A 24,198-nucleotide genomic window follows, 5' to 3' on the forward strand; every position below is an offset into this window, starting at 1 on the left:
ATAAGTCCATTTCAAAAAATCTTTAATGTTTAAATTAAAAGGATCATGCGTGTAACAAAAAAGTGTAGTTAACTGCAGTATAGAAAAATCTTTATTATATGGTCTCAAAATTTTCTTTATTAAGCAAAAAAAATTTATCATGCCTTATTTGAACCAACAAAAATACATTGCTGTGAGAAGAGTGGTGTTCGTTAGGAATCAAAGTCATCAAAGCCCAAGACCTTTCTTCAGTTGAAGCCCAACAAAAGAAAACCTATCTGGCTGTTTTTTTCACCGGTTTCGCCCCGAAGTCTTCGCCTTTTGTACACCATTGCCATAAAAATACTTTGGCCTCAGTTCCTCCTCAAAACCCAAATTCAGAGCTTCACAATAGCTAGCTTTTCTGGGAATTGGTACGCTCTTCAAAACCCTAGCTTTGTTTCCTACTACTCAATTATTGTGCTTTAAACTTTTGGTCTGTGCGTTTACTGTTGGCCTCTTAATCTAGTATGAGATATGATCAATCAAAACCCTTTAATTGTTTAGCTGGTGTTGATATGTTTGTGTGTTTTTATCTACTATTTGGTGTTTCATGGTGTGATCCATTGTCTAGCTAATTTAGTTGTTAATGGAGTATATTGGTTTGAGTTTGATTAAGTGTCACGCCCCGGATGCGGGTCGATGGAAATCCTGCGCACTATGCGTGAGAAAATAAAAATAAAAATAAAAAAACGAAAAAGGTGAAACATGAGTTTTAAAATTTTATCTTATAAAAATAGATCTAAAGTTGTAAATGTACAATAAATAAAGAAAGCTCTATAACTCTCATCTAATTCAATTTCAGCTTGTCTACCATCTGTCTTTTGGGTTTTACACCTACAATGTCTATAAAGGGGTGAGCGAAGCCACAGCTCAGTAGGGACATGAATATTTTCACGGTAAATTAATATAACTAAATTAAGTGACATGTAGTCACTCAGTCAAATATATATCAATAATAATAATGTATGTACGCTCTTCATCTATTCCCGTTAATTCGTATAACTGGACAAGCAAACCTGCACATCTCATACCATGCTTATACCACTTGGTTCCGAGTGCCCATTTATATGAACTAACACTCATCTCAATTATCCCAAAATTCCCCTTTTGTTAGTCGTCTTGCCTAACTCTTTGTCGCCAGTCTCAAATCACCTAATAAAAACCATGTGCACTGTGGGATCTTTGAGACCTGATACCTACCAAGAGTTAGACTTAACTACACAAAATATCATTTCCATTATCCATCATTATTTTCTCAACCCAAGAACTTCAATTAATTTCCATAATATGATAATAATTATGCCTTTCATTTATCTCATGTATCAAAATATAGCCACACCAACATTGATCGAATAATTAATAACAAGTAAACACCCAATAACAAAGAATACCAACCAAATTGTAATACCACATATAATATAATGTTCCAACCAAACTGTAATACCACACATAATATAATGTCCACGAAATGTAATCGAATCAATCTCTACAAAAGACCTCCCAAAAAACTCCTACCTCGATTCCGCCAAGTTGAGAAAACACAAACTAAGCCTATATGCCCTCCAAGAATTTTATCATCATCATCTCTCTCTCTCTCTTTCTCAAACATATAACTTGGTTGCCATTCTTTTGTATAAGCTGCTATGTGTCAACGTCAGGAGTTTTCTTTCTAAGGGTTGTGACACCTATTGAAATTGTATACTCCACCTCAAGCTAAGATAAAGCCTAGTCACCAAATTGTAAGCATGAGTTGTCCAAATGCATGGTAATGCATCGACTAATTGATAACTAATTTAATGGAAAAAGCCACCTCCAGCATACTAACTACATTCAAATATATTTCCAAATTAAGATAAGAGAGAACACTCTTTCTCTCCAAGAAAACAATGTAAGGATGCCACGTCTAAACTCTTAATCCATGTTATTAATTTAAATATATATAACTAAATATGCAGTAAAATATTTAATCCTCAAATTATTAATACATATACTTTTAAAAATATGGGTCTTCACATTAAGACTCTGCTGTATTGTGCAGTCTGTGTGTAGGAAGTTGCAATGAGCACCAACAAGACGCCACAGAAAAAGAATCGTCCTCAAGTAGTTAAATTGGATGAAGCTTTGGAATTGGTATGATAGTTTTGTTAGTTTTCTTTCATTGTGCTATGAACAATAAACTGATTTATAGGGACTCCTAGCAAGTCTGGTCGATATGGTCTAGAATAGCTAGAACTGTTGCAATGAACATCTTGTAGCATTTGAGATATGATAATATGAAGTGATAGGTTTCTTGAAGGAGCTATCTTTGTATGTGTGTATTCAAGTGAATGAACTTGAAATATAACTATTGTTCTAAAAGAATGATTTGTGATTGGATTGTGAATTGTCGCAGCATACCAACAGTGAGGAAAATCCGGTGATACAGATAAATAATATTTAAATCAATGCAGGCTCTTCTTAACTTGTACTTAGAGAGTATTTATTTCTGCGATTGATGTTACAGCAATCTTGTCGAAAATCCTTATGAATGGGGTGCAATGGAGTCTAAGTACAATACTATCCGCCACTGCAATGTCACTGCCTTAATATTAGATTTTCAAAATCTGACTTTGTTTGTGCTTGAAAATTTACCAATATGCAGGCTACAAAATGGGTTAATAACATGACTGAACCTGCAGAAGATGAGCCTTTTGAAATACAGAGTAGACCTGCTAGGCAAGTTTATATATTTATTTATTTTGGGCTGAAGGGAGTATAATTATCTTTAATTTGTCAATATTACTGTTATTGTGTCGTTGTTGACTTTCTGAAGAACTCTATATTGGTTTTCTCAGGCTTGGACTAGGTGCTAAAGTTCCCTGGCCATTCAAATTTTCACCTTCAGATGATCCCCTTGAAAGGAAATTACACTACAAGTTGGATGCTGGAAGAAGAAATGCTGCCAAAATTGCCGAGGAGTCTGCATTGGCTGCTGCTAGAGATGACAGTGACGACGATGAAGATTTAGACAGCAGAACCAAAGCGTTTGAGAAGAAAAGACCAGCAGCTCCGGTGACCCCATCTTTAGGGGGAAAGAAAAGGAAGAAGTAACGTGTTCACCTTGACTTGTAACCAAAGAAAGTTAACCATCTCACCCTTGTCAAAAGTTAATTTTAGAGCTTTGGTTCTGTTGTTCTGGTAACTTCATACAATTTCTTTATCTGTAATTATAGATGTTCAGTCAACAAATCAAAGCTTGTGAAAAGGAGATAGGAACAAATATTCCACATTTCCAAGTGCAAGTTTATTGAACCAAAGTAACAGCTTGTTCGGTGCATATAATAAACCTAACATGAATTTTTATTTTCTTTGTAATTACAACCAGTCAGTCACAAGACTCACAACTCACAACTCGTTGAGCTCTAACCTTTGCAAATACAACAGAAAATACAAAGGGGGAAAAAAAAAGGGAAATAAGAGAACAAGACAACACAGTTAAGAATGAATGAAATCAAGAACACCCTCAACTAACACAAAGCTCGAACCCTCTACAAGAATCTACATTTATAAGAACAACTCTACATTACAGCCTCAGTGCTTGACATGGACAATGACTCTCAGAAATGGTACTTATCAATTTTGTATAATCCATTTCTGGAGAAGCGCCCGAGTTCTTGCAAGGAGCATTTGCAAACCCTATCCATTAAGGATGTTTCATGTGATGACTGTTGCCCAGAATTCCCAGTGAGCCATAGTTTTCCGATGTGGCAGATTCTATGCTACCTACATGATTTCAGTTGACAAAGTTGCAAAGCCAATTCATCTTGGATCCAGGATACTCCAGGAAAGCTAAGAAGATCTCTTGGTGAAATGTTGCTTCTCTGGATGCGCATATATGACTTGCTTTCCAACTGCCTCAACAAGAAGGTGGGTTGGTTTTCGGCATCGACAAATAAGCCAGATTGTGTTTTACAAGTTCAAAATGCTATCTTTTTCATTTGACTCGGCCAAAAATAAAGCATTTTCACTTTTGGGACTACCATCTACATAGCTTAATATGGTATCTTCCATCAATTCTTGGAGAATGGCTTCACCCATGTCAACACCGATGGTCTCAGTATCAAATCGAAGGTCCATCCACGTTCCAGTTCTTGACATGTCTTTTGTGACAATTTGATCCAAAGTATGAGGCAATGGAAGCGGAAGGAGATGCCAATAAACTCCTGTCCAGACCTCATGTATAGCAGTTTTCATGTCTGGTACTAGCCTTATGCTAGGTTTCACAGATGACACCCAAGGGAAGCAACCATAACAACGCCCACAAACCTCCACTAGAACTTCATTAATACAGTCAAAAAGGAGATTCTGGTCATAGCAAAGCTGGTTAGGGAAAAGCTCTACCTCATCACACAATGATGGCTCAATAAGTTGGTCAGAAGAAAGCCACTTCACACAGATGTCATCCCAATTGAAGCCGTAGGCTTGCATCACTGATTTTACAAAATCAAATATTACTTCCTTGTCTTCTGTACAAGTTTTTGCATTATTAGTTTGCTCTGTGGCTGAAGGGTCATGATCTTCAAATTGGATCTGTAGTGGTTGTATTGGCAGCTCTACTGCAAATCAGTGAGTTAACATTAATGAAGAAGTGCTATGAAAAAAAATGAAAAAAAGATTCCAAATCAATTTGTATTATAATGAACCATACCTCGTCGAGAAATGGTTTTTGCAGGGCTGATGTCATCATCTGTGAATAGTGGCTCAAGAACTGAAACAGGGCTTGGCCGCTCTGCAATATCAATAGCCCTTTCTAAATCTTCAAAATGCTTGGTGGTTGAAGAGCTGGAAGGGGATGCTAATGAAGAAGATTGCACTGGGTTCTCGTCATTTGATTCCTGGAAGATGAGTAAGAATGATTATCAGGATAAACCCTAAAGATGATGGATATAAGCAGCAGATCCACCAAAGAAAATGCAAATAGACATAAGAATAATACTTGGGTCCTGCCTGGCTCATCCCATCATCTTTACATGTTGATATAGACGATAGTCCCATAAGATATTATTTGCATGAGCCAATTTTTCTAAACCAAACTCTTTTAAAGAGTTCAGTTATTGGGTTACTGTGTTAGCAAGAGTATGACGAAAACATTCTTGTGAGTGCCTGACTTAGCTTTGGGAAAAAAAGAATTACCCCATGGCCTTCATAGGCAGGGAATTTATCACCTCTAATTATCTATGTTGATTTTCAAATTGAAAATCATTTTAACACAATTTTTTTACATGTCATGAAAATTTGAGTACAAAAAGAAAACAAATTATATGCACAAACAAGTAAGAAATTGTTACCTGTCTTGAGCATTCAAAATATCTTTTATCATCAGAAATTTCAGGCATGTCACTGGTTTCGTCATCTCTGGCAATTGAAGAGCCACTTGGTTCAGAGGGAACATCCACGATAATTTCTTCTTCCTGAGCTACAATTTCAATTTCTTTTTCAATCTCTATATCACCTACAGAAATTTTGTAAATGCTAAATATCAAAGAATTTAAAAACAAGCGCAGGGGCTTATCAAAATGTTTGTCATTGAATATTGAACAGCTGAAAGAATCAATACCTTCAGGATTCATCTCATCTACGATGGTAGGATGGGTTTCTTCTACTTCATTATCATGAACCAGATTATCTGAGTTACTTGGTATTGAGTTAGGAGGCTGTACTTTATAATCAGGGTTGCTGTCAGAAACAGATGGCAGACTCTCTAAGTTGGGTGCTACATGACTGAGAGGGCTGGCATTTTTCTCTTGCTTAGGAGACCATGTATTCTCATTGGCCTTCCAAACTTTGTCATAGGCGGATAATCTCATATGTGCAGTAACAAAGCCATTCTCCAAGTCCCTTCCAGGACTGCCAAAAGGAGAAATGTTGTAATCGGGGAGGGAGAGAATCCTTCCCAAGGTTTTAGGAAACTGTCGTCTCGAAATATCTACAACTTCATCTCCATTGCTCAGCATCTCAGAGAGATGCTTTTTGGCTTCAATGTAGATGTTAGATACCCTTTGATCCAGAATACCATGATTTTCATGCTCCAAACTTATTTCAGATTCTTTCACTTTGCCAGTCTTGTCTACCCTCTTGATACCACTGGAAGGTTTAGCAATTCTTTCCATGTAGAAGTGCTCTTTACCAGGAGAACTTCCAGCTTTTTCTTTACCAACTCCTCTGTCACTATCTTCCAAACTCTGACGTTTATAGGGCAATCTGTTTGAAATTCCAACAGTAGATGCCCCATGCTGTTGCTTTCCCATAGCATTCTTAAATTTCCTTTTTATTTCAGAGAGAAAAAAGTGGGAACCAACTCTTTCAGTTGTCCCTTTATTCCTTGCAATGTAATGGGATTCTGGGGATGGGCTATTTTCAGTTTCAGAGTTTCGTAAGCCTGGAGGCCCAGGCTTCAGAATGACAATTCTCTTTGAAGCTTCAGAATTCTCATTTGCCTTTGTTGGGTTTCTTTCCTGATGCTTGATCTTTCTCCTGAAAAAGTAACGATGTTTACGGATGACAAGCTCCTCAGGTTGCTTTAAATCGCCAAGCTTCTGTTCTGACAACTTAGACTCTGCAAAGGACTGGGATTCTTCGTCTTTCTCTATCTGAGCATCCTGCAAGTTTTGGACATATTTTGCCAACAGTGAGTTTGGATCTCGCAAAAGTTTCAGAAACAATTCTTCATCTGAACTTAAGACCTCAAGTGCATCCATTAGTTCTCTGAAGTGGTGGATTTTCTGATCTTCTGTGAGATGTTTCCCATCAGTAAACTTCTGATTCATGAACTCCTTGATTGCCACACATAACTCTTCAAAATCAGAGTGCTTGTAGTTCGATTTTGCAGGAGCTTCACCATTCACATCATGATTTGCACAATTAATATATTTCTGATGGATCTGGCAACGTACCTCTTCCCTTATCTCATCTATGCCAAAATTACTTCTAGTTTTCTGCTCTGGATTCTGATTGCAAGAGCATACAGATTCCAAGTTCTCAGAAGCATTCAAATTATGGGTGTCCATGTCACGGCTTTTCTTGCGAGTCTTCTTTGGTTTCTTGTGGTCCTTTCTGATCTGGCTTGAGTCAGACTGTTTAGTTTCTGCTTCATCATTGCTTATCTCCTTTTTTGTGTCTTGCTCAATGGACATTTCTTCTTCCATGAGTTTCTTCACACTAGGCTTACAAGCATCGGCTGTCACTATTGCTGTTGTGCTCACATCACCGTCCTGAAGCAATTTAGTATGGAATTATTAGTCATATAATCACTACAGTTTATTATGTGGTAAACTCCCAGTTCCTCCCCTCCCTCCCACGGAAACTAGCATATTAATTTCAAAGCACAAGTTCAGTTGGATATGCCCACACTTACAAGGGTGCCTTGGAAGTTTTTATCCAAATTACTCAACATCTCAAACTGATTCCTTGAAAGTCCAGTACCTGCAAAAAGAAAAATAGAAATTCAACAACAATCTGGAATATTGTCCTTTTGGTGATTCCAAAGAAAATTTACTAGAAACCAATTCCCAATCATAGGTCAAACTGAGAAAATCTCGTCCAGGTAAGTGTTAACTATAAAATCTTGCTGCAGAATGCCCAAGAACACAATCACTCACTGCATACTCATTTCAGCCTGAAGAAATTTGGCAACAAATGGCAGAAAAGCACCATTTCCAATTGAAAAAGAATTCAGAGTTCTTACCAACAACATGCTTACTTCCATGCCTCCTATCAGAAATCAGCTTCCAGGTGGGGCGACCGTGCCGGAAGTCAAATATACTGATAAAACCCGACATGCAGCCTAATTGATCTTTTTCAAATCGCACAGAGCGTTTCTGGGACTTCTTTGCCATAACTAATGGGTGAATGTTTAACTTTATTTGGCTTTCTATATCCAAAATCTGTTCCTGGCCTGGCTGCAAGAAACCCCAACGAACATAAAAGAGTAATTAATAAATAGCAGTTAAAAGGACACTACAGAGGAATGCAGTCATCTTGATTAGGAAAATCAGTTGATACAAACATAATTTTTATTTCACTGAAATCATAGCAAACTTTGACTCTAGAAGATCAAATAAAGACATGACATGCATGAAGGAATTACCTCAACTTCAGACCCTTGAATTCGATATGGCGAAGATAGAAATGCAGCTGGATAAGTCTATTGCATATACCAATAAATTCCAATTTCAACCCCTCAAGTTTTCTAACAGAGTGAAGCTCAAGATACTAAACTTTCTGTGGATGGCAAGGTATCAAAGCCTTCTTTTTTCATTCATAAAAGCCTTAACCAGCACCTCTCATTCTCCACAAAAGGCTCAAAGCACTTGCAATTTGGTATTCACTTCAAAGAAAAGACTAATCAAGGCAATTATACCTCCTCAATTCCCATGATCACAAATGGGTCAAAGGTAAAAAATCCACCCTCAAACTTATATGAACAAAACTAAGCAATGATGTCGAAAATTGATCAGAAGCTTCAGATACACAAAAGCTTGATAAACCCAAATATTCTTTACAAAAATTCGATCCAGAATTCATGAGTTGTGCACAATGGAATTGATAATTCAGATAATCCACGCATGCGTTTGGTTTTTTTTATATTCAAAATCCTCTCTCAAAAGGTCAATGCTTGACACAACAAAGCATGAAAAATTCAGCACAGTACAATGCAGCATCAAAGACCATTGAAAACGACCCTTTTGAAACACCCAAAATAAGCTCTGCTAAATTCTAACATAGCTATTCACACGAGCAAAAGGTTTTTTTTTTTTTTTTTTTTTTTTGGGTGCAAAGTTCTCTTCAATGGCAAAGCTTCAAGCACCCAGAACCTCCAAAACAAAAAATATCACAGGTGTTCACAAAACCCAGACCAAATTCAGGCAAATTGTACCAAACACACGGTGAAAAATAAAGACTTCTTCCAAGTGGGCATCTTTTTTGACAGCCAAAAAGAGAGGTCCAAATGCTTATCTAGCACCGACCCACTATTTTTTAAGCAGAATTCTCAAATGGGCAGCCATTAAAGACCGAGGAAAGTGGAGGGAGAGAAGGAAGTGATGGTGAGAAAGTGAAAGACAAAAACTTTACAATGCTGTTGGTGTTGGGTGGGAGATTATAAGAATACGTGACAGTTGGGTTTGGATTGATTTTGATGGGGTCCATTGAGAGAGCTTTGTATTGAAGAAAAGTTTGGGCTGTCTCCATTTTCTCTCCTCTGCTCTTCCAACCATCATCAAAGTCACCACTCACCACCATCCCAATTCTCACATCTCTCTCTCTCTCTCTCTCTGACTTTCTCTCCTCAAAAACCTTTACTTTGCAGCTGTAGAGGAAATGTGTGTGCGAAGTTGCTGACGTGTACGCTTTTGCAAGAGAGTTCCTGAGCGTTGAGAAACACAAATGCGTGATACAGACGAGATTAAGGATTAGAAATGTAAATATAACATGCGAGGCATAGGGTTAAAAGTGTAAATAAGTGGAGAAAAGGAGGGATGATTCATCTGGAAATGGACTTGAAAAAAAAATGGAATTAAAAAGAAAAGATTTTACGACATCTTTTTCTATATTATCTACAGTAAATATTATTATCAGACTTATCTAGAATGGTTTTTGATTATGACAACCAAAAAAAAAAAGTTTTTTACCCTTTTTTTCAAATAGGTTTTGATCCTTTTGAAGTGATGTTTAGTTCATGGGAGGCAAGTCCATGATGACTTCCACTTTTTTTTTTGACAGCTACTTCCAATTTTTTTTCTTTTTGTAATCTTAACAATATGTTTAGTTACTTTAAGTTGAGTATTGGAATTATCTCAATTTTTTATTTTATCTACATACAAAGGTGTTACAATATTACAATATATAATTTTCTATGTATTTGCTAACACATAAAGAATCAAATTATCGTTATTCAGTATCTGAAAATAAGAAATTATCTTAAGAAAAATAGTAGTTAATTTGATTCCCATTCATTCTTTCTCAAATTCCGACTTCCCGTGATTCATGACCACTCCCATTTCAAATAAGTTCACATGATTATTCATCCATTTATATTGTATGTCATGGATTTAGTATAATCCCACAAGTTTTTTGTACACATATATGCATAATACCGCTTTGCAGTGCAAGTCGGTAACAATGTCATTTTCCCATGCAAAAAGAAAAAAAAGTTACTTTTGAGTTGAATTGTAAATGAAGGAATGATAATAAACGAGTCAGTGGTTTGGTGGTAAAACACTCGTCGTGCAGTCTTCTTCCACATTTAATGTAGAATTCATAGACATCCATGTGTGGATTCAAGTCGTTATAAATGGATGCATGCAGTAAGGCCTGCTTCTGAAACTCCTCCTATCAATTGGTATATCCATGGTCCCATGGATATGGGGTCAAGAATCCCTCACCCTATTATTATGAAAAAAATAAAATAAAAGAATTTAAATTCAAAACTGCCTCCTAATTATTCCCCATAATCAAGTATTTTTATAGCAATGATGGCTGAAATTTGAATTCAAAATCAAAAACTGCCTAATCAAAGGTGCATGTGTGTGAGGATTTCATGGACACCAATTTAGCAGTCTAGTGATACTCTTGTCATAATATTGAAAAAAGTTCTAAATTCGATTCTCTCCTCCATTTGGAAATATATATACATATATATTTTTACGAGAGTTAATCTTAAATCGAATTCTTAATCTATCCTAACTCCAAACACATTTTTTCGATATGCTGTCGTCATCACGTGAACCAACTCCAAAAGCTGCATACTTTATCAAATTTAATACCCTCTGAATTAAATTTGGTGCAGGTAAGTAAGATCATGAACTCACTACCCCTTTGACTATAAACCAAAAATAGGGCAAGAATTTGCATGGGAAATGCATCTAACTGAGATGACAGTGAAATCTGAGACACCAAAGCTTTTGTCCATGGTGGTGGCATGTGACTTTGTGAGGAGGAGCAGTTGGGCCTCAAGGCAGCTCACTTTGGCCCCTACTGCATCAAAGCAGTTGGCTCCACCAAAACCAATACAGTTTACCAACTTCAATGCCGATTGATTCATTGTCTAATCACAAGGCCCATATGAGACAAAGAGCTACCTTTGCCTCTACCCCAATGTCCACTGAATCATTTGATGCGTCACATACAGACTTATGAATGTTGGGTAGGATAATTAATTAAAAAAATACTTAATTATTAATACTATTTAAACAAATTTAATCAAGTGGCAATTTTGTTTGTTTATGAAGGTAGGGAAGCCAATAGCAAAGGAACAACGAATTGGAGTTGAAATGTTTCTTTTATTATTATAATTTATTCAATGTCATTTTATTAGGTTGGGGTGGGTAAAAAACTTCAAGTCCAACACCTTTTTCTGATCATAATAATAACAATGGCAATGCCAACAAACAAACAAATGCATGAGATTGTTTATTGTTTGGACAATGGAAGTTGCGCCTACTGAGGACAATGCCCAGGTTTTGGAATATGTTGGGAAATTTTTGTTTTTGTTATAAGGGACCACTAGCTAATATGAAATTTTATCACCCAATTTATTGTTAATTACGATATAATCATAACACTGTTATATAATATTATCAATTCATGTGTTATAATATGAGTGAATTTATAACCGTACGTGACAAGTTCGGACATAACTATTACACATCTAGAAGCTATTCATGAGGGTAGTGGTGGAGATTGATACATATGATTCTCTCACTCTTGTATGACACGCATAAGGCCAAACAAAGTAACACATCCAAAGTTTATTATTATTGTATTATATATATAATAGTCAGATACAGGATGGCAGAAAAGGAAAAGGGAGAGTGAGCTTGCATACAAACAATGGGGCAGCTTTTGTCTTGCTTGCCCTTGAAGATATTCCAGAAAATTGATAGGTAGTGGAAATGCAAGGACCACAAGAAAAGCACTTATTCTAATACAATCATTTTTCAAACCCAATCTTCTTGTTGTTAAATGCAAATGAACACAATATTGGGTGCATTTCATTTTGCATTTACCATTCATCTTACACTTAACCCTTGTATTTGAAGGATTAAAAAAATATGGATGCACCAAAAGTTCGAACCTCCCAGTCCCAGAAAAGGACTAGGGTTTCCATTTCATCATTTCATGGTTGCTTAAAGACCTAATCAGTTATTTGGTGCAACTTATTTATTTCTTTGGTTGGTTATTTTGGTGAAACTTTAATTATGCAGACATAATTTTCGTTTTTCTTTTAAGGTTCGCAATTCTGTTGAGAATTAGTTATCAAATTTGCTCATAATCATACTGCAACGGCCTAATTTAATACTTACGTTTGTGTTATTTCTGGTTTGGAGAGGCTATAATGGAAAGCTCTCACCAAATTATGTCACCTAGTTGACCCTTAAATGTTCCATCGGTTTTTTTAAAAAAATGGTTTAAAATAATCAATAATTGAAAGCTTTTTTAATCACAATTTATGGGATGTTGATGTTTATTCGGAAATTTTAGACTTCTAGATTCTCTTTCTACTGGTATATACTTTGTACCAAAGCCAACGGGTCTAGCGTCCAATGAAAAAAGGTCTTGACTTATAGATAGTAGTCTCAAGTTCGAACTCTCATGACACCTTTGTACTTTGTGTGAGAAACCCCTCTCCCCTTTATAATTTAGATTATCGCTTGTACTGAAAAAAATACATTTATACTAAAATGTTAAATGCTTAGTTCTTCTTTTTCTATCATAAAACCTAACTTTGCTCACATCACCCACTTATTTCATCGACAATAAGAATGAATCTCATTACTCAGGATCAATATATAAATGCAATCAGGACCATCTCTGAACATGGTCACCAAAGTTGGGTACTTTTATTTAATTTTGTTCTTAAAATTACTTTCATATGGGTAGATTAGATTTGAAATAAAATACATTGAAAAATACAGATAGAATGAGCAGAAATCTGTGGCAATAATAAATGGTTACAAGCTTGGGATGAAACTACAGTCTGGTTGTGATTTTATCCAGCTGTAACTAGATTATTGTGACAAAATGACTCTTCTTTACTACAGTGATTTTATCAGAGTGTCATTGTGGCAGTACCTGATTGGTTTGCGATATTGCCACAGTAACATCCCGTTATGTTTGTGGGTGGGGCTACTTCTTCAAACATGGGGGGATCTGGACGTTCCTAATCTAACGATTCTCTCTTTAAACATACATTGGATTCTCTCCATCTTTTTGAGAATCCAATGTAATAAAAGTTAAAGTCTCATGCATGAATTGCATCACGCTCAACAAGAACAAGTAATCAAAGATTAGAGGGTGAAATGATCCTACTTAGTTTACAACTAATATATGTGAGCGGTGATGAATTAGCCACCATTGGAAGTAGCTTTGAGTGGTTGCATTGCATGAGGCGAGCATTTCAAGATCAAGAGGTAGGTATCTTTCTTGTTTCATCACCAAAATATAAAATAAAATAAAGGGGAGGAGAGTATATCTAATCTAATAGCATTTGAAAGATTCTTATAATGACATCATGTAATTGAAATGCAATCTTGTCAACTATTTTTTTTTCTTCTAAAAATTCCTATTAAATTTCGAACCTACCTAATAAGACAAGTTATTAGTCATAAAAAAAACCTTCGTTACTATAATATTCCGTTAAAGTTAGTCTAAATAAGCAGCCCCCCTAGGACAATTTTCAGATAAGCACTCTCACAATGATGTTACTTTGAATGAAAAAGGAGGATAGGGAAATGGCCGTGTGACACCTTGGTCCTTGGGGGGCCCCATTTCTCTCTATGGATTAGTATAATTATGTTTAACTTTCATCAGTTTCTTAAATGACAATGATGAATTTGATTATTTATTGATTATAGGGTTGGTTTTGCAAAGGTCGTGCACCGACAGAAAAAACATGGGTATCTCTAGTTTATGGTACGAGTTCAATTGAAGCAGATAGGGACCTTACCTAGGCATTGAACTTGTGCCACGCTTCAGGCCTTAGGAGGATGGGGGCTTGGCTTTTGCTAAGCTGTTCACTTCCCTGTCCACGACGTCGTTGACTGTACTCAGACATGAGGTGGGTGATAGTGTCCTAGGATAATGTCGTGTGTGGATAATTGTTCGCGGTTGATGAAATGTACATATACTCCCGTACATAGACGAGTGGCTTGCATTGACGGCTAACAATTTCCCGCGCATGGCATATCGATGAAATTGTGGGCTTTGAGAACAATAAGCAATGGGAAAAGCTCAAACTGAGCCCAAGTTTACCCAAACACACCAGGGATATATGGGCCTGGACAGAACTGAGAACTAACATATATAATATTGTGTATAGTTTTGATCATTCGCAAATTTTTACAACTATTTTGGCTTGAACTCGAAGTTCTTAGCCAATCTATGTGTCCCCAATGGACATCTATTTCAGTCAATTTGATATATATGCTAGGCCTCAAGTGGAAGGTATAAGTATGGAAAATAAAAAAAGGAGGAAGGTGAGCAATTGGCATGGCAAGAAAGATACCAAAAGTGATCAAATCACTTAACATTGCAGTTATGGGTTACGTCCTCAGGCCCCAGCACATGGGGAGACATCAAACACCTGTACAAATAGCAAAAAGGCACAAACAATGACTTGGTGATTTACAGGCAATTGAAAACCGTTGATTAGCGTGAGCTTCATAATGAGATCCTATTTAATCAAGGACTCGCAATCACTCAAAAAAATATGTGAACGACTGTGTTTAGCAAAATTCTTATCGAATATGTAAAGTGTACCTTCAATTAATAATTATAGTGTTGCATAATTTTCTCTTTCGCCTCCTTGCCCTCCTCAAAATCCGTTGTGTCTCTTCCTTTACCTCCTCAGCCATGTCTACGTCTTCCTCAAGGAAACAATTACACTTGAGAGTTTTGAGCAAAATGATTATATATACACGTACAGCATAAACATAAGTGGTACAGTTTTTACTCTCACACCTTTTTTTCCCCAACAAAAATGCATAGCCAATAGTCAAAATTAATAGATACTGCAAATGCTACTTTCACAAAGTACCTGTTTCTTTCTCGTCAAGCAAGCAGGAAAAGGCTCCGTCAATCTCCTCATCTGATTCAATGACAACTCTGCATTCTCTTTCCTGCATCATGTATTTTCATCTCATCTCGGCCACGAAACTAGATACGTAACTTATAATACCAAAATGAGCAATCAAAGAGCTTTTCACGCAGCAAATAAGATAAAACCGCAACTTTTGCTTCAAGTGCATTAAACTCAATTCACACTTGTTATTAAGCCAACCACCTTAATGCCACAAACATACTTAAATCAGAAAGCATACTTAAATCAGAAAGCATACTGTCTATCCAATCAGCCCGAAAGATAGGAAAAACGATAACCAAAAACCAAAAACTCAGGGATACCTTTTGGATGGAAGTAAATCTATTAGGTTTTTGCACTTTCCGGAACCCGCTGTCACTAAACGTAGCTTTTTCCGCCTTAACAGTCTTCCAGCCCCCTGTTTCTGTCTTTGGAACTACAACTGCTTGCACACAAGCCTTTGGAGGCACAGCTAAGCTGGAATCAAGAGAAGGCTTTTTAAATCTCTCCGAGAGCCAAACACTACAATGACAATTTATACCCAAGTATGGTGCCACTGGTGCCGTCTATTTCAAAGAAATAATATAAAGAACACATTACTAAATTCCTATCAAATAAACAATGGAAATAAACTTTGTTGCATACCTTTTAATAGGCTGTGGCTTTCCTTGTGGAATAGCACGAGAGGCAGCAACGCCCTGCAGCTTTCCAGATATGAAGGCTTTCCGGCAACAAATCATAATGTATGAGTGATTGACTAAGTTAATTGACCACAATTAGGGAAATTTAAGTCACCTTAGGTGAAAGTATAGAGGATATTTCACATTTTTGGATGGAGGTATTCTGATTCTGGCTGCAAATCATTTTCTGCAAGAAGTGAAAAGACGAAGAGAAAAAAAAGGATTCAGCGACCTCATGGAAAATTTTATAACTGAAAGTTCAATTGTTCAATGGAAAACACCAGGAAATAGGGAAGATCAACATTTCTTATGTCATAAAAGAATTGCAATTCTTAAACACTTTCTCTGCCTCATCTCAAAGAAAACATAAGAGTTCAAAATTCATGATCTTAATGTCTTAAATACTTGCACGTGCCACAGAACTATCCATTATTCATCATACAGACCTGCATTTCCTTGACGAAGGAGTCGTGCAGCTTATTCTGTGATTTCAGTAAAGATGCTTCTATGATTTCTATTTTTACTGGTAAGGCTGAAAGCACCAAGAACATCTCCTGTAATTTGTCTTGAGAGTTATTTTTGCTCAGTTGTTCAGACATAGACTTGATGCCCCCATCAAAACTAGCTTTGAAATCTTCTTGCCCCTTACTCTGCGTTACCATATACCAGTTAAGTTAGAAAGGCCAGAATCATGGATGCTTGGAACAACAAAGTAGGGACTTTACGTGTTACTATTACCATTAACTGCAATGAGTTATCCTGAGCTGTCAACTTCTGCCGCATCGCTTCCACTGATTTAAAATTGAAAAGAGAACATAATGTTTGAGTTAATTATGATCTGAAACTTTTGACATTGTGTGAAGTAAATTTGTACCATTTTACACTTCAAAAATGAGCCTTAGCTGTACTATGTTCGACCAAATCTCTTTGAATTATGAGAAAATGGAACATCCTACGGACTTTCTGTTTCAATATGCCAGATGGGTAACTTAATCCGTCTTTTAGCTTTATATTTCTTGGTTCCTAGATCAGATACTCAGAATTATAAAAACATCTTATGCTGATTAGCCAGTAGTACAACTTCGAAATATTAAATTTACATGTTTTATCTTCATCTCCTATATCTCAATGTGTAGAAGAATAGATTACTCACTCTCCATAGATACTTCCTTCATTCCTTTGTTTACTTGCATGACATCACTCTGGACTGAATCCAAGATCATTCCAAACTTATTCAATGAAGTTTCCATCATTCCAATCCGGTGTTCAAATTCCTCACTAGTCTGACCTGCTCAGTCAAATAAAGAATTCAGTTTCTCTTATTAGACATATTACTCATACAAGAGCAAGAATTTAATTGACCTGCTATTCTTACCCATTACAAATTAAACTTAAGGACCTTCCCTAGCGCATTTTTTTCATTACTACCTATACTTAGAAGCCCTTCTGAATACTACTTATTCCTTTCAAACTTTGGAGGAAACTTACCTCGATGATCTGAACCGGACGCAGAACTCCACTTGCGCATGAAGTTGGTGGAAGATCTTGCGATATGCATTTGACTCTCTTCACGTGCATGACTAATTGGGGGTAAGCAGGCAATCTTCTTCACAGAATTCTCTCGTTCTTGAGAGCCAAACCTCTGCAGAGATAATATGAACAAAAATTTAATGAACAAACCTTTGAATGAGAATCAATTTCACTCAGTTTGAGACAGAATCTTTTTTTTAATAAATGCTTTTTCCAAAGGGATAACCTACTTATTTGAATTGTCTTGTCATCAAAATAAAACGATGAAAACAAAACTTAAGCTTTCTTTTCCTACACTAGGCTCAAACCTGAGACGAGATTTAACCTGATCATTGGTCAGAACGTCACTAAGAGAGTTCTGAGAGAGCTGAGAAAACATGCCATGCTGAGATGAGAATCCCTGAGAAAATGACTGCTCCGATGGTTGAGATCGAAGCTGCGATGCTTGTGGTCCATTTGGCACAGCATTTGGCCTCCTTCGCATGAATTTAAAAGGAAAAAAGATACACAAATAAGAATATGAATAAGAGAATTCAGGAAAATCCACTGTATTAGCCTCATCACAGTTGACATATAAAATTAAGTTTTTTTTTCTCACATATTTGCTAAAGCTTTCACATAGGGCAAAAACTTGCCCCCCCATAAACAGACTAAATTGGCAAGAGCAAGAAACATAGAAAGCAGAAGCAAATCTGAACAAACTCATTCATTTAGGTTAGTTTCTGTGAGTACGTTCGAAAGAAAATGAAATGCTATGTTTCCTTTTCCTATCAGAAAGTGAATCGACACCTACATCAAAAGGCTTAGTTCGAACAAATCTTTGAATCCAATCTTCTTAATCTCTTTCAGTTGTCTATATTTTCTCAGCGATCAACCAAAGCCTTTGGAATTGGAACTGGAAGCGATTGAAATACATAAAGTTCACAGGTCAAGACTTATTTTTCTAAGCATAGTCCCGCACACTTCGGAAATCAAACAAAACATATTCTGAAACAGACACAGAACCTTGCATGCATGGGGAAGAAAAATTGAAATAGGCCTCTGAGTGACTCAAATAAGTGAGAAATCCTAGATGATACAAAGCTTAAGATTCAAAAGTTCATTTTCTCAACATTTTCCTTACATTTTCTCGTGAGCCAAACAGAAAGTTCGTGCACGATTGGAAGAATAACTGAGATCGATCCTATGTATATTATCAACTAAATACAAGAAGTAGAAGAAAAAAGCAGATTGAAGAAGCTAGATTAAGCTAAAACATACTAAAACACTGAGAATTTAAAATTTCAAAAACTTCGATATTTTTGTGAAGCATTTTCCTGCGTTTTCTCATGAACCAAACGGAGCTGAGATCGCAGGCCTTGAACTTTTAGAAATAAAATAATCGAACCTTGTGTGTGGAGGAAGGACCGAGATGGAGCTGAGATCGCAGGCCTTGTTGATCTTTAACTTCATTCGTTCGAATCAGTGACTTCGAGGTCTTTTTCGATGTCTGGAGCAAATTGAAACAGACTTGAGACTCTACGAGATTAGAAGAGAGATTCGACCTTCGATTGAAGACGACGATCGATTTGACGGTTTGAATTTGAAGAGAGACTCAGAGCGGAAAAGGAAAGAAAGAGCGCGCGAGACTCGTGGGGAATCTTACGGAGCCTGGCGGGAAAGGGATTTGAGAATTGCTTGATTGTTTAATGGGCCGAACTAACAGTGAGGCCCATTTTTTTCCAACATTTTGAGCTTCCCACTTTGGAAGCCCATTATGCTGGCTTAGCTTAAACCTAGGTCGGAAATGTTAGCGAATATGGACGAGTTAAGGTAACAAAGTAGGGTTTAGGGCTTTATAGTTGTAATAGCATCCACAGTGGGGGGGTGTATAATGGGTGTATGTTAAATATACACCCGTTATGATCGGAATAACCCGCAATGGGGGGTGTAAATGAATGTATAATTACATCACCACCATGATATGTAAATTTAGATGCAATTGTACATCTTTTTTTACATCTCTTGCAGGTGGGACCCAGCTGAGAAAAGTAGATGAAAAATGGAGAAAAGTATTTACATCGTTTCCCATTGGAGCAAAAAACGTATTTACACCACCCATAAGTGTAAAGAGGATGAAAAAGTGACTTTACACCCCCAAAAATACGCCCCCCCAAACCTGTGGATGCTCTAAGTGGTTAAAAGAAAGTAAAGTTGTAAGGGCTTTATAGTTTAAGTGGTTAAAAGAAATTAGTCATACACATGTATTCATGTGTTCGGATCTCTACTCTCCAATATCGTTTGTACAAAAGATAATAAAATAAATAAAAGAAAATGTGTAGAATTTCGAAAGAGAAAATGCCAATTGATATATTAAAATTGAGGTTAAGCTTGGGTTGGTAGTTTGGAGAAAACCTATGCTCAACCCAAACATGCCCTCAAAATAATTTATTTGTTAAACCTACAAGTTTGCTCGCAAATTGAACTTGTGTGTGTAAGCTAGTGTGTTGAACTTGATCCAAGTAACTTGGGAAACTCGAGTCTTCAAAATTACTTATGAGTTAAGATTGGTTGAGCTTATTTTAATATAACCGGCTTTGACGCCCCAAAAGTTTTGTTGTCTTTGTGTACTTTCACTTTTTTGTTCTGTACTTTGTGTACTTTCATTGAATAGTAGGCGAGCGCTGTTTCATAGAGACCCAAAACCTAACTAATTTAAGCCTTCGATTTTTTTTATTTTATTTTAAGAATTAATATCAATGAAAAGAATCAAATTTGAATCTTTTAACATTTAAAAAATACCATTAGACAAGTGCTAGTTCGCACTTAAGCCTCGACGCTCAAAGTCTCATGCTAAGTGAACTTCGCCCTACGCTTATGTGGAAGTCTTCATTTTCTTTGGACTTGAATTTGATTACTGCCCTTAATTGAATCATAAGCGTGTACAATATAAATTCCATACGGCAAGCTAATTGGTGGTGCCGAAGACTTTTTCAGAAAGAGGTTGGTGCAAAAAGGAACAAACATATCAATATCTCAAATTCTCAATGAATTGTGTCCACGTTTGCATCATTTGATTATCCTCAATTATTAATGATTTTTTGTGGTCATGTTCCAATATAATTCTTCAAGCTCTTTAGCTTAATTTACAATTACAAGTATATAAAAACTAAAAAGATTCGGTTGATTAGTCGAACCCTTTATGGTCAAAAGAAACTGAGACATGGAGAATTTTATTTTATTTTTTGAACACCGATAAATGAGTGATTAGAATTTGAAATATCTTTTAAGGATTTGTTTAGGAGTGATTTTGAATAGGCCAGAATCATTTATGAGAAGAAGCACATCACATGCGCTTTTTCATAAAATTTAAAGATTAGAAGTGCGTTTTGTTTACTACTTGAAATCTAAGTGGTGCAATCTTCAACTTGATTTAAGCAAATAACTTCCTATATTATATTGATATTTGACTTATTGATTACAAAAAACACTTCATTAAGAAATCATATGAATGCTCAAACATCGGATACAAAAATCCAAAATTAATTGAACGAGGGGTTTACCTCAGTGACAAGGTCCCTCCTCCTTTTCCCCCTTGTTCACCCATTTGAATATTAGGATAAGTGCCCTCCTTCCCAATACAATGTATGTATCGCTAACATGTTGACTTAATTTTGATAGGCTAGGGACACGATGTCCATGTTTGCAAGAAGGTGACAACTTAACCTTCTTCCCCAGCGACAAGTCATGCAGGCCCCAGGGCGTGGATCTCTGCTACCATCCTTTTTGGAATTTTTTTATGTTTTGGAATAAGTCGTAGAGACTTTTTAAGTTTCTTGAGTAAGTTTCACTTTTTCTTTTGTCAGAGCTTTTCACTTCTCCTTTGTAAGAGCTTTTCACATTTACTTTGTGAGCGTTTTTCACCTCTATTTTGTGAGAGTTTTATTTGTATTGTTATGGCTTGGTATTTTCAAACTTTATCTATTTTTGGTTATTCTGAGTTTGCTATCTTAGTTGGAATGCCTATGCCAGAGTTTCTTCGATCCTGCTTGATCGTTAGTGGAGGAGACCTAGATTGTCTTAATTTTGATGTTAAATTCCTCCGTTATTGTAATAGTCCTTTGTGGCTAGTGGCATAAATGTAATCCCATAATTTCTCAACAACAAAAAAAATTGTTTAAAAAATTAATTTTCTCTCATAATAATGTCATGATTAACCACGATTATATCCATGAATATGTGTGAAGTCTTGAGAACACATTTTATTAAAATAGTGAATAAAAATGCTCACTGATTTTAAAACAACCATAATATCATCACAGTTTTAAAACCCTAAAACCTAAACCTGGAATGAATTTTACTTGTCTTTGAATTTTTTTATTTATTTTTTGAACGAACACTATGATGACGTTGTCCAATCATCATCACTTACGTTGTAAGGTACTGAAACTTCGAAAGAGCCCAGGACTAAGTTTTGAATTCATATTATCTGCAGATACATACAAATGCATGGAAGATTCCATCAACCATGGAACAAAGGGGTAGCTGTTGTGCCTGCGTAGCTTAGCTATTGTATCAACACACTTTAATTCAATCCACTTGGCTATTTGTTTCATCTATGGAATATTCTTAATATCAAACTCTAGCCCTCTTTTTCTCAAAAAATTCTCCTAAAAAAATTCTCCAATCATCACATGTTGACAATACATATTGGGTGACGTGGGCACGTGTGGATGTTGCACTTTCACATGTGGGCTAACCTAGCTCTGATAGCATGAAAGAAGTTGACGTTCAACATATAAACCAATTGGCAATGGGGGGAGTAGCCCAACTCCTTATAAGCCCTTGTTAGATTTCTCAACTTTCCAATGTGGGACTCTTTACCTTCACATTCTCATAAAGGCGCACCAAATTCCACTTCGTTATTGTATTGACACTTGACTAGTGAATTTTTCAGCTGAATTATGAATACAACCATATAATTTCTTTATAAAAAATGACGTATCAATTTGGAGGATTTTTTTAATAAAAAAACTTCAATCTTCTTACGTGCATAAAGGTCCTCAACGAAAGAAACTCTAGCCACTGTCTCCCTCTGTGAATTCTAAAGGAAAACTCCATAGAGGGGGGAGGAGGAAGAAGCGTCACTATCCCTCCTCCTCCTCCTCTCTTCTCGTCTTTTCCTTTTAGGTTAGTGAATAAGTCCACTGGGGCGTTTTGAAAAAAAACCCATTGTGGTGGTTTCTTTTGAGCCATGGTTAGATTGAAGTTCCCCATCACCTTTTTCAGTTTATGTTCTCAATCAAATTCTGCTCCCAAAATCCACTCCCTGATGTCCTTCATGTTCTATAAATTTGATTCTACATCGTCTTTGACGAAAATTGCTGCAAATCACCCAATTGTTCTTTGGCAAAGTTGTTGTTTTCGTTTATTTGTTCGCTTTTATGTAGGTAGATTGTTGAAAATTGTATTTTTTCCAGATCTGTTATGGATGCTGTAGTGGGTGTAGTCACGACGGCACTTCATCAGGTGGTGGTAGGGTTCATCTAGGCTCTTGGGTTGTTTTAGGGTTTTGGTTATGTTGGGTTTGTGAGCTTTGTTTGGGCTTATGATTAATTGTGGTGATGTGAGCTAGTAATTTTAGTGCTGCTTTTGTCCGCGTTAGTTGTGTTTTTAACATGTTAATTTGTTGCTTTTTTTGGATTGATATTTTAGATATCTTATTGACGTCTTTAATTGTACCGTTGAAATTTATCTAATGAAGTTTCTATTTGATATATAAAATAAATAAATAAAAAAGTCCTAAACGAAATTTTATCATTGTTGTTAGATTTCTTTTGTATTTCTAATCCTTTTTCGAACTGTTTCTGTGTAACCTGGTCAATGCCATGTGGTGTTCTATCATTATTGTACCTCTTTAGCTTCTGCTTACTTCCATTAACCAAAAAAATATCCAGAGTTTTTGAATGAGCTTTTTCTTTTCTTCTATGCGATTTCAGTGGTCTGCTTTGTATTGATTTCTTATATCTAATCGCTTGTACGGTTCACCGACAAAATCAAATTTGCCAAGATATTTTATTTGTTTCCATTTTATGAAAGTGGTGGGTATGAGTTGTTGTGACAATAACATTTTGGTCCTAAAGCATTTAACTGCCTGAAACCGCGTACAAATAATCAAATAATGACAAATAGTTTATGATGCGCACACGATACTGATGGTGTAGTATTAATATTTCGTGAACGCATCTACGGTTACATAAATAATCAGCCACAAAGTTAGAAATTATAAAATGATTCGAATTTAAGAATTCTTATCAACAAAGTCTAGTATAGTGGAAAATAATCTTAATTTACAGATCAATGATCTCAGATTCAAACTCTTATGATACATTTGTAACGAGTGTGTGTGAGAAACCCCTTTCATATTATAATTTAAACCATTACTTATATTATATATGTATAATTTTTCCGCTAAATATAAATTACGTGTTACTCTTTTTTCGGTTCAGTGCTGCTATTTACATATCTACAAATTGATTGGTCAACCACGTGGTGTTTACTTTTTTGTTGATAGTACAAACATTAGTTTACTTAACGTATCGAGAGTGCATGAAATTCAAACTCATTAATTGGAATGAAACAAAATGACAAGAAAAGTATCCGCCAAATTATCATTTGGTCTTCTTTGTGACTGTTGAGGTAAAAAAAGAAAATTACTATGGCAAGTGGGTACTGTCTTAATTTTCCTTGTTATTCGCCAAATTATCAACTAATTTGACTCCGCCAAATGGATTTTGACATTTGAATTCCAACTGATTATATATATATATATATATATATATATCCTGTTGCAATAGTAATTTTTTACACGTC

At 36.0% G+C, this 24,198-nt stretch overlaps 3 protein-coding genes across 5 annotated transcripts; 1 reads left to right on the forward strand and 2 right to left on the reverse strand.

The window, feature by feature from the left end:
* LOC18787110 lies at positions 249-3,487 on the forward strand. The gene is made up of 4 exons (XM_007219618.2): positions 249-392; positions 2,060-2,151; positions 2,663-2,736; positions 2,856-3,487. Exons 2-4 carry the CDS (start codon positions 2,080-2,082, stop codon positions 3,109-3,111), a joined length of 402 nt encoding a protein of 133 aa, XP_007219680.1. The 5' UTR covers positions 249-392; positions 2,060-2,079; the 3' UTR covers positions 3,112-3,487.
* LOC18786229 lies at positions 3,340-9,446 on the reverse strand. 3 transcript variants are annotated; one of them, XM_020556920.1, is made up of 7 exons: positions 8,147-9,445; positions 7,745-7,958; positions 7,415-7,482; positions 5,618-7,271; positions 5,349-5,512; positions 4,709-4,895; positions 3,340-4,616 (listed from the first exon to the last, which is right to left on the reverse strand). In XM_020556920.1, exons 2-7 carry the CDS (start codon positions 7,893-7,895, stop codon positions 3,970-3,972), a joined length of 2,871 nt encoding a protein of 956 aa, XP_020412509.1. In that variant the 5' UTR covers positions 7,896-7,958; positions 8,147-9,445; the 3' UTR covers positions 3,340-3,969. The 3 variants fall into 3 exon arrangements, with proteins under 3 accessions (XP_020412509.1, XP_020412511.1, XP_020412510.1); XM_020556922.1 differs by having other exon boundaries at positions 3,343-4,616; positions 5,349-5,476; positions 8,147-9,446; XM_020556921.1 differs by having other exon boundaries at positions 3,343-4,616; positions 7,745-7,954.
* Positions 14,214-18,906, reverse strand: LOC18786817 (protein PAIR1). The gene is made up of 12 exons (XM_020558035.1): positions 18,734-18,906; positions 17,672-17,822; positions 17,305-17,458; positions 16,970-17,104; positions 16,555-16,607; positions 16,263-16,466; positions 15,932-16,003; positions 15,782-15,834; positions 15,460-15,613; positions 15,095-15,176; positions 14,818-14,920; positions 14,214-14,641 (listed from the first exon to the last, which is right to left on the reverse strand). The coding sequence occupies exons 1-11, from the start codon at positions 18,796-18,798 to the stop codon at positions 14,820-14,822; spliced, it is 1,224 nt and encodes a 407-aa protein (XP_020413624.1). The 5' UTR covers positions 18,799-18,906; the 3' UTR covers positions 14,214-14,641; positions 14,818-14,819.

The sequence above is a fragment of the Prunus persica genome, chromosome G2, assembly GCF_000346465.2.
Source record: "Prunus persica cultivar Lovell chromosome G2, Prunus_persica_NCBIv2, whole genome shotgun sequence".
Classification (NCBI taxonomy): Eukaryota; Viridiplantae; Streptophyta; class Magnoliopsida; order Rosales; family Rosaceae; genus Prunus; species Prunus persica.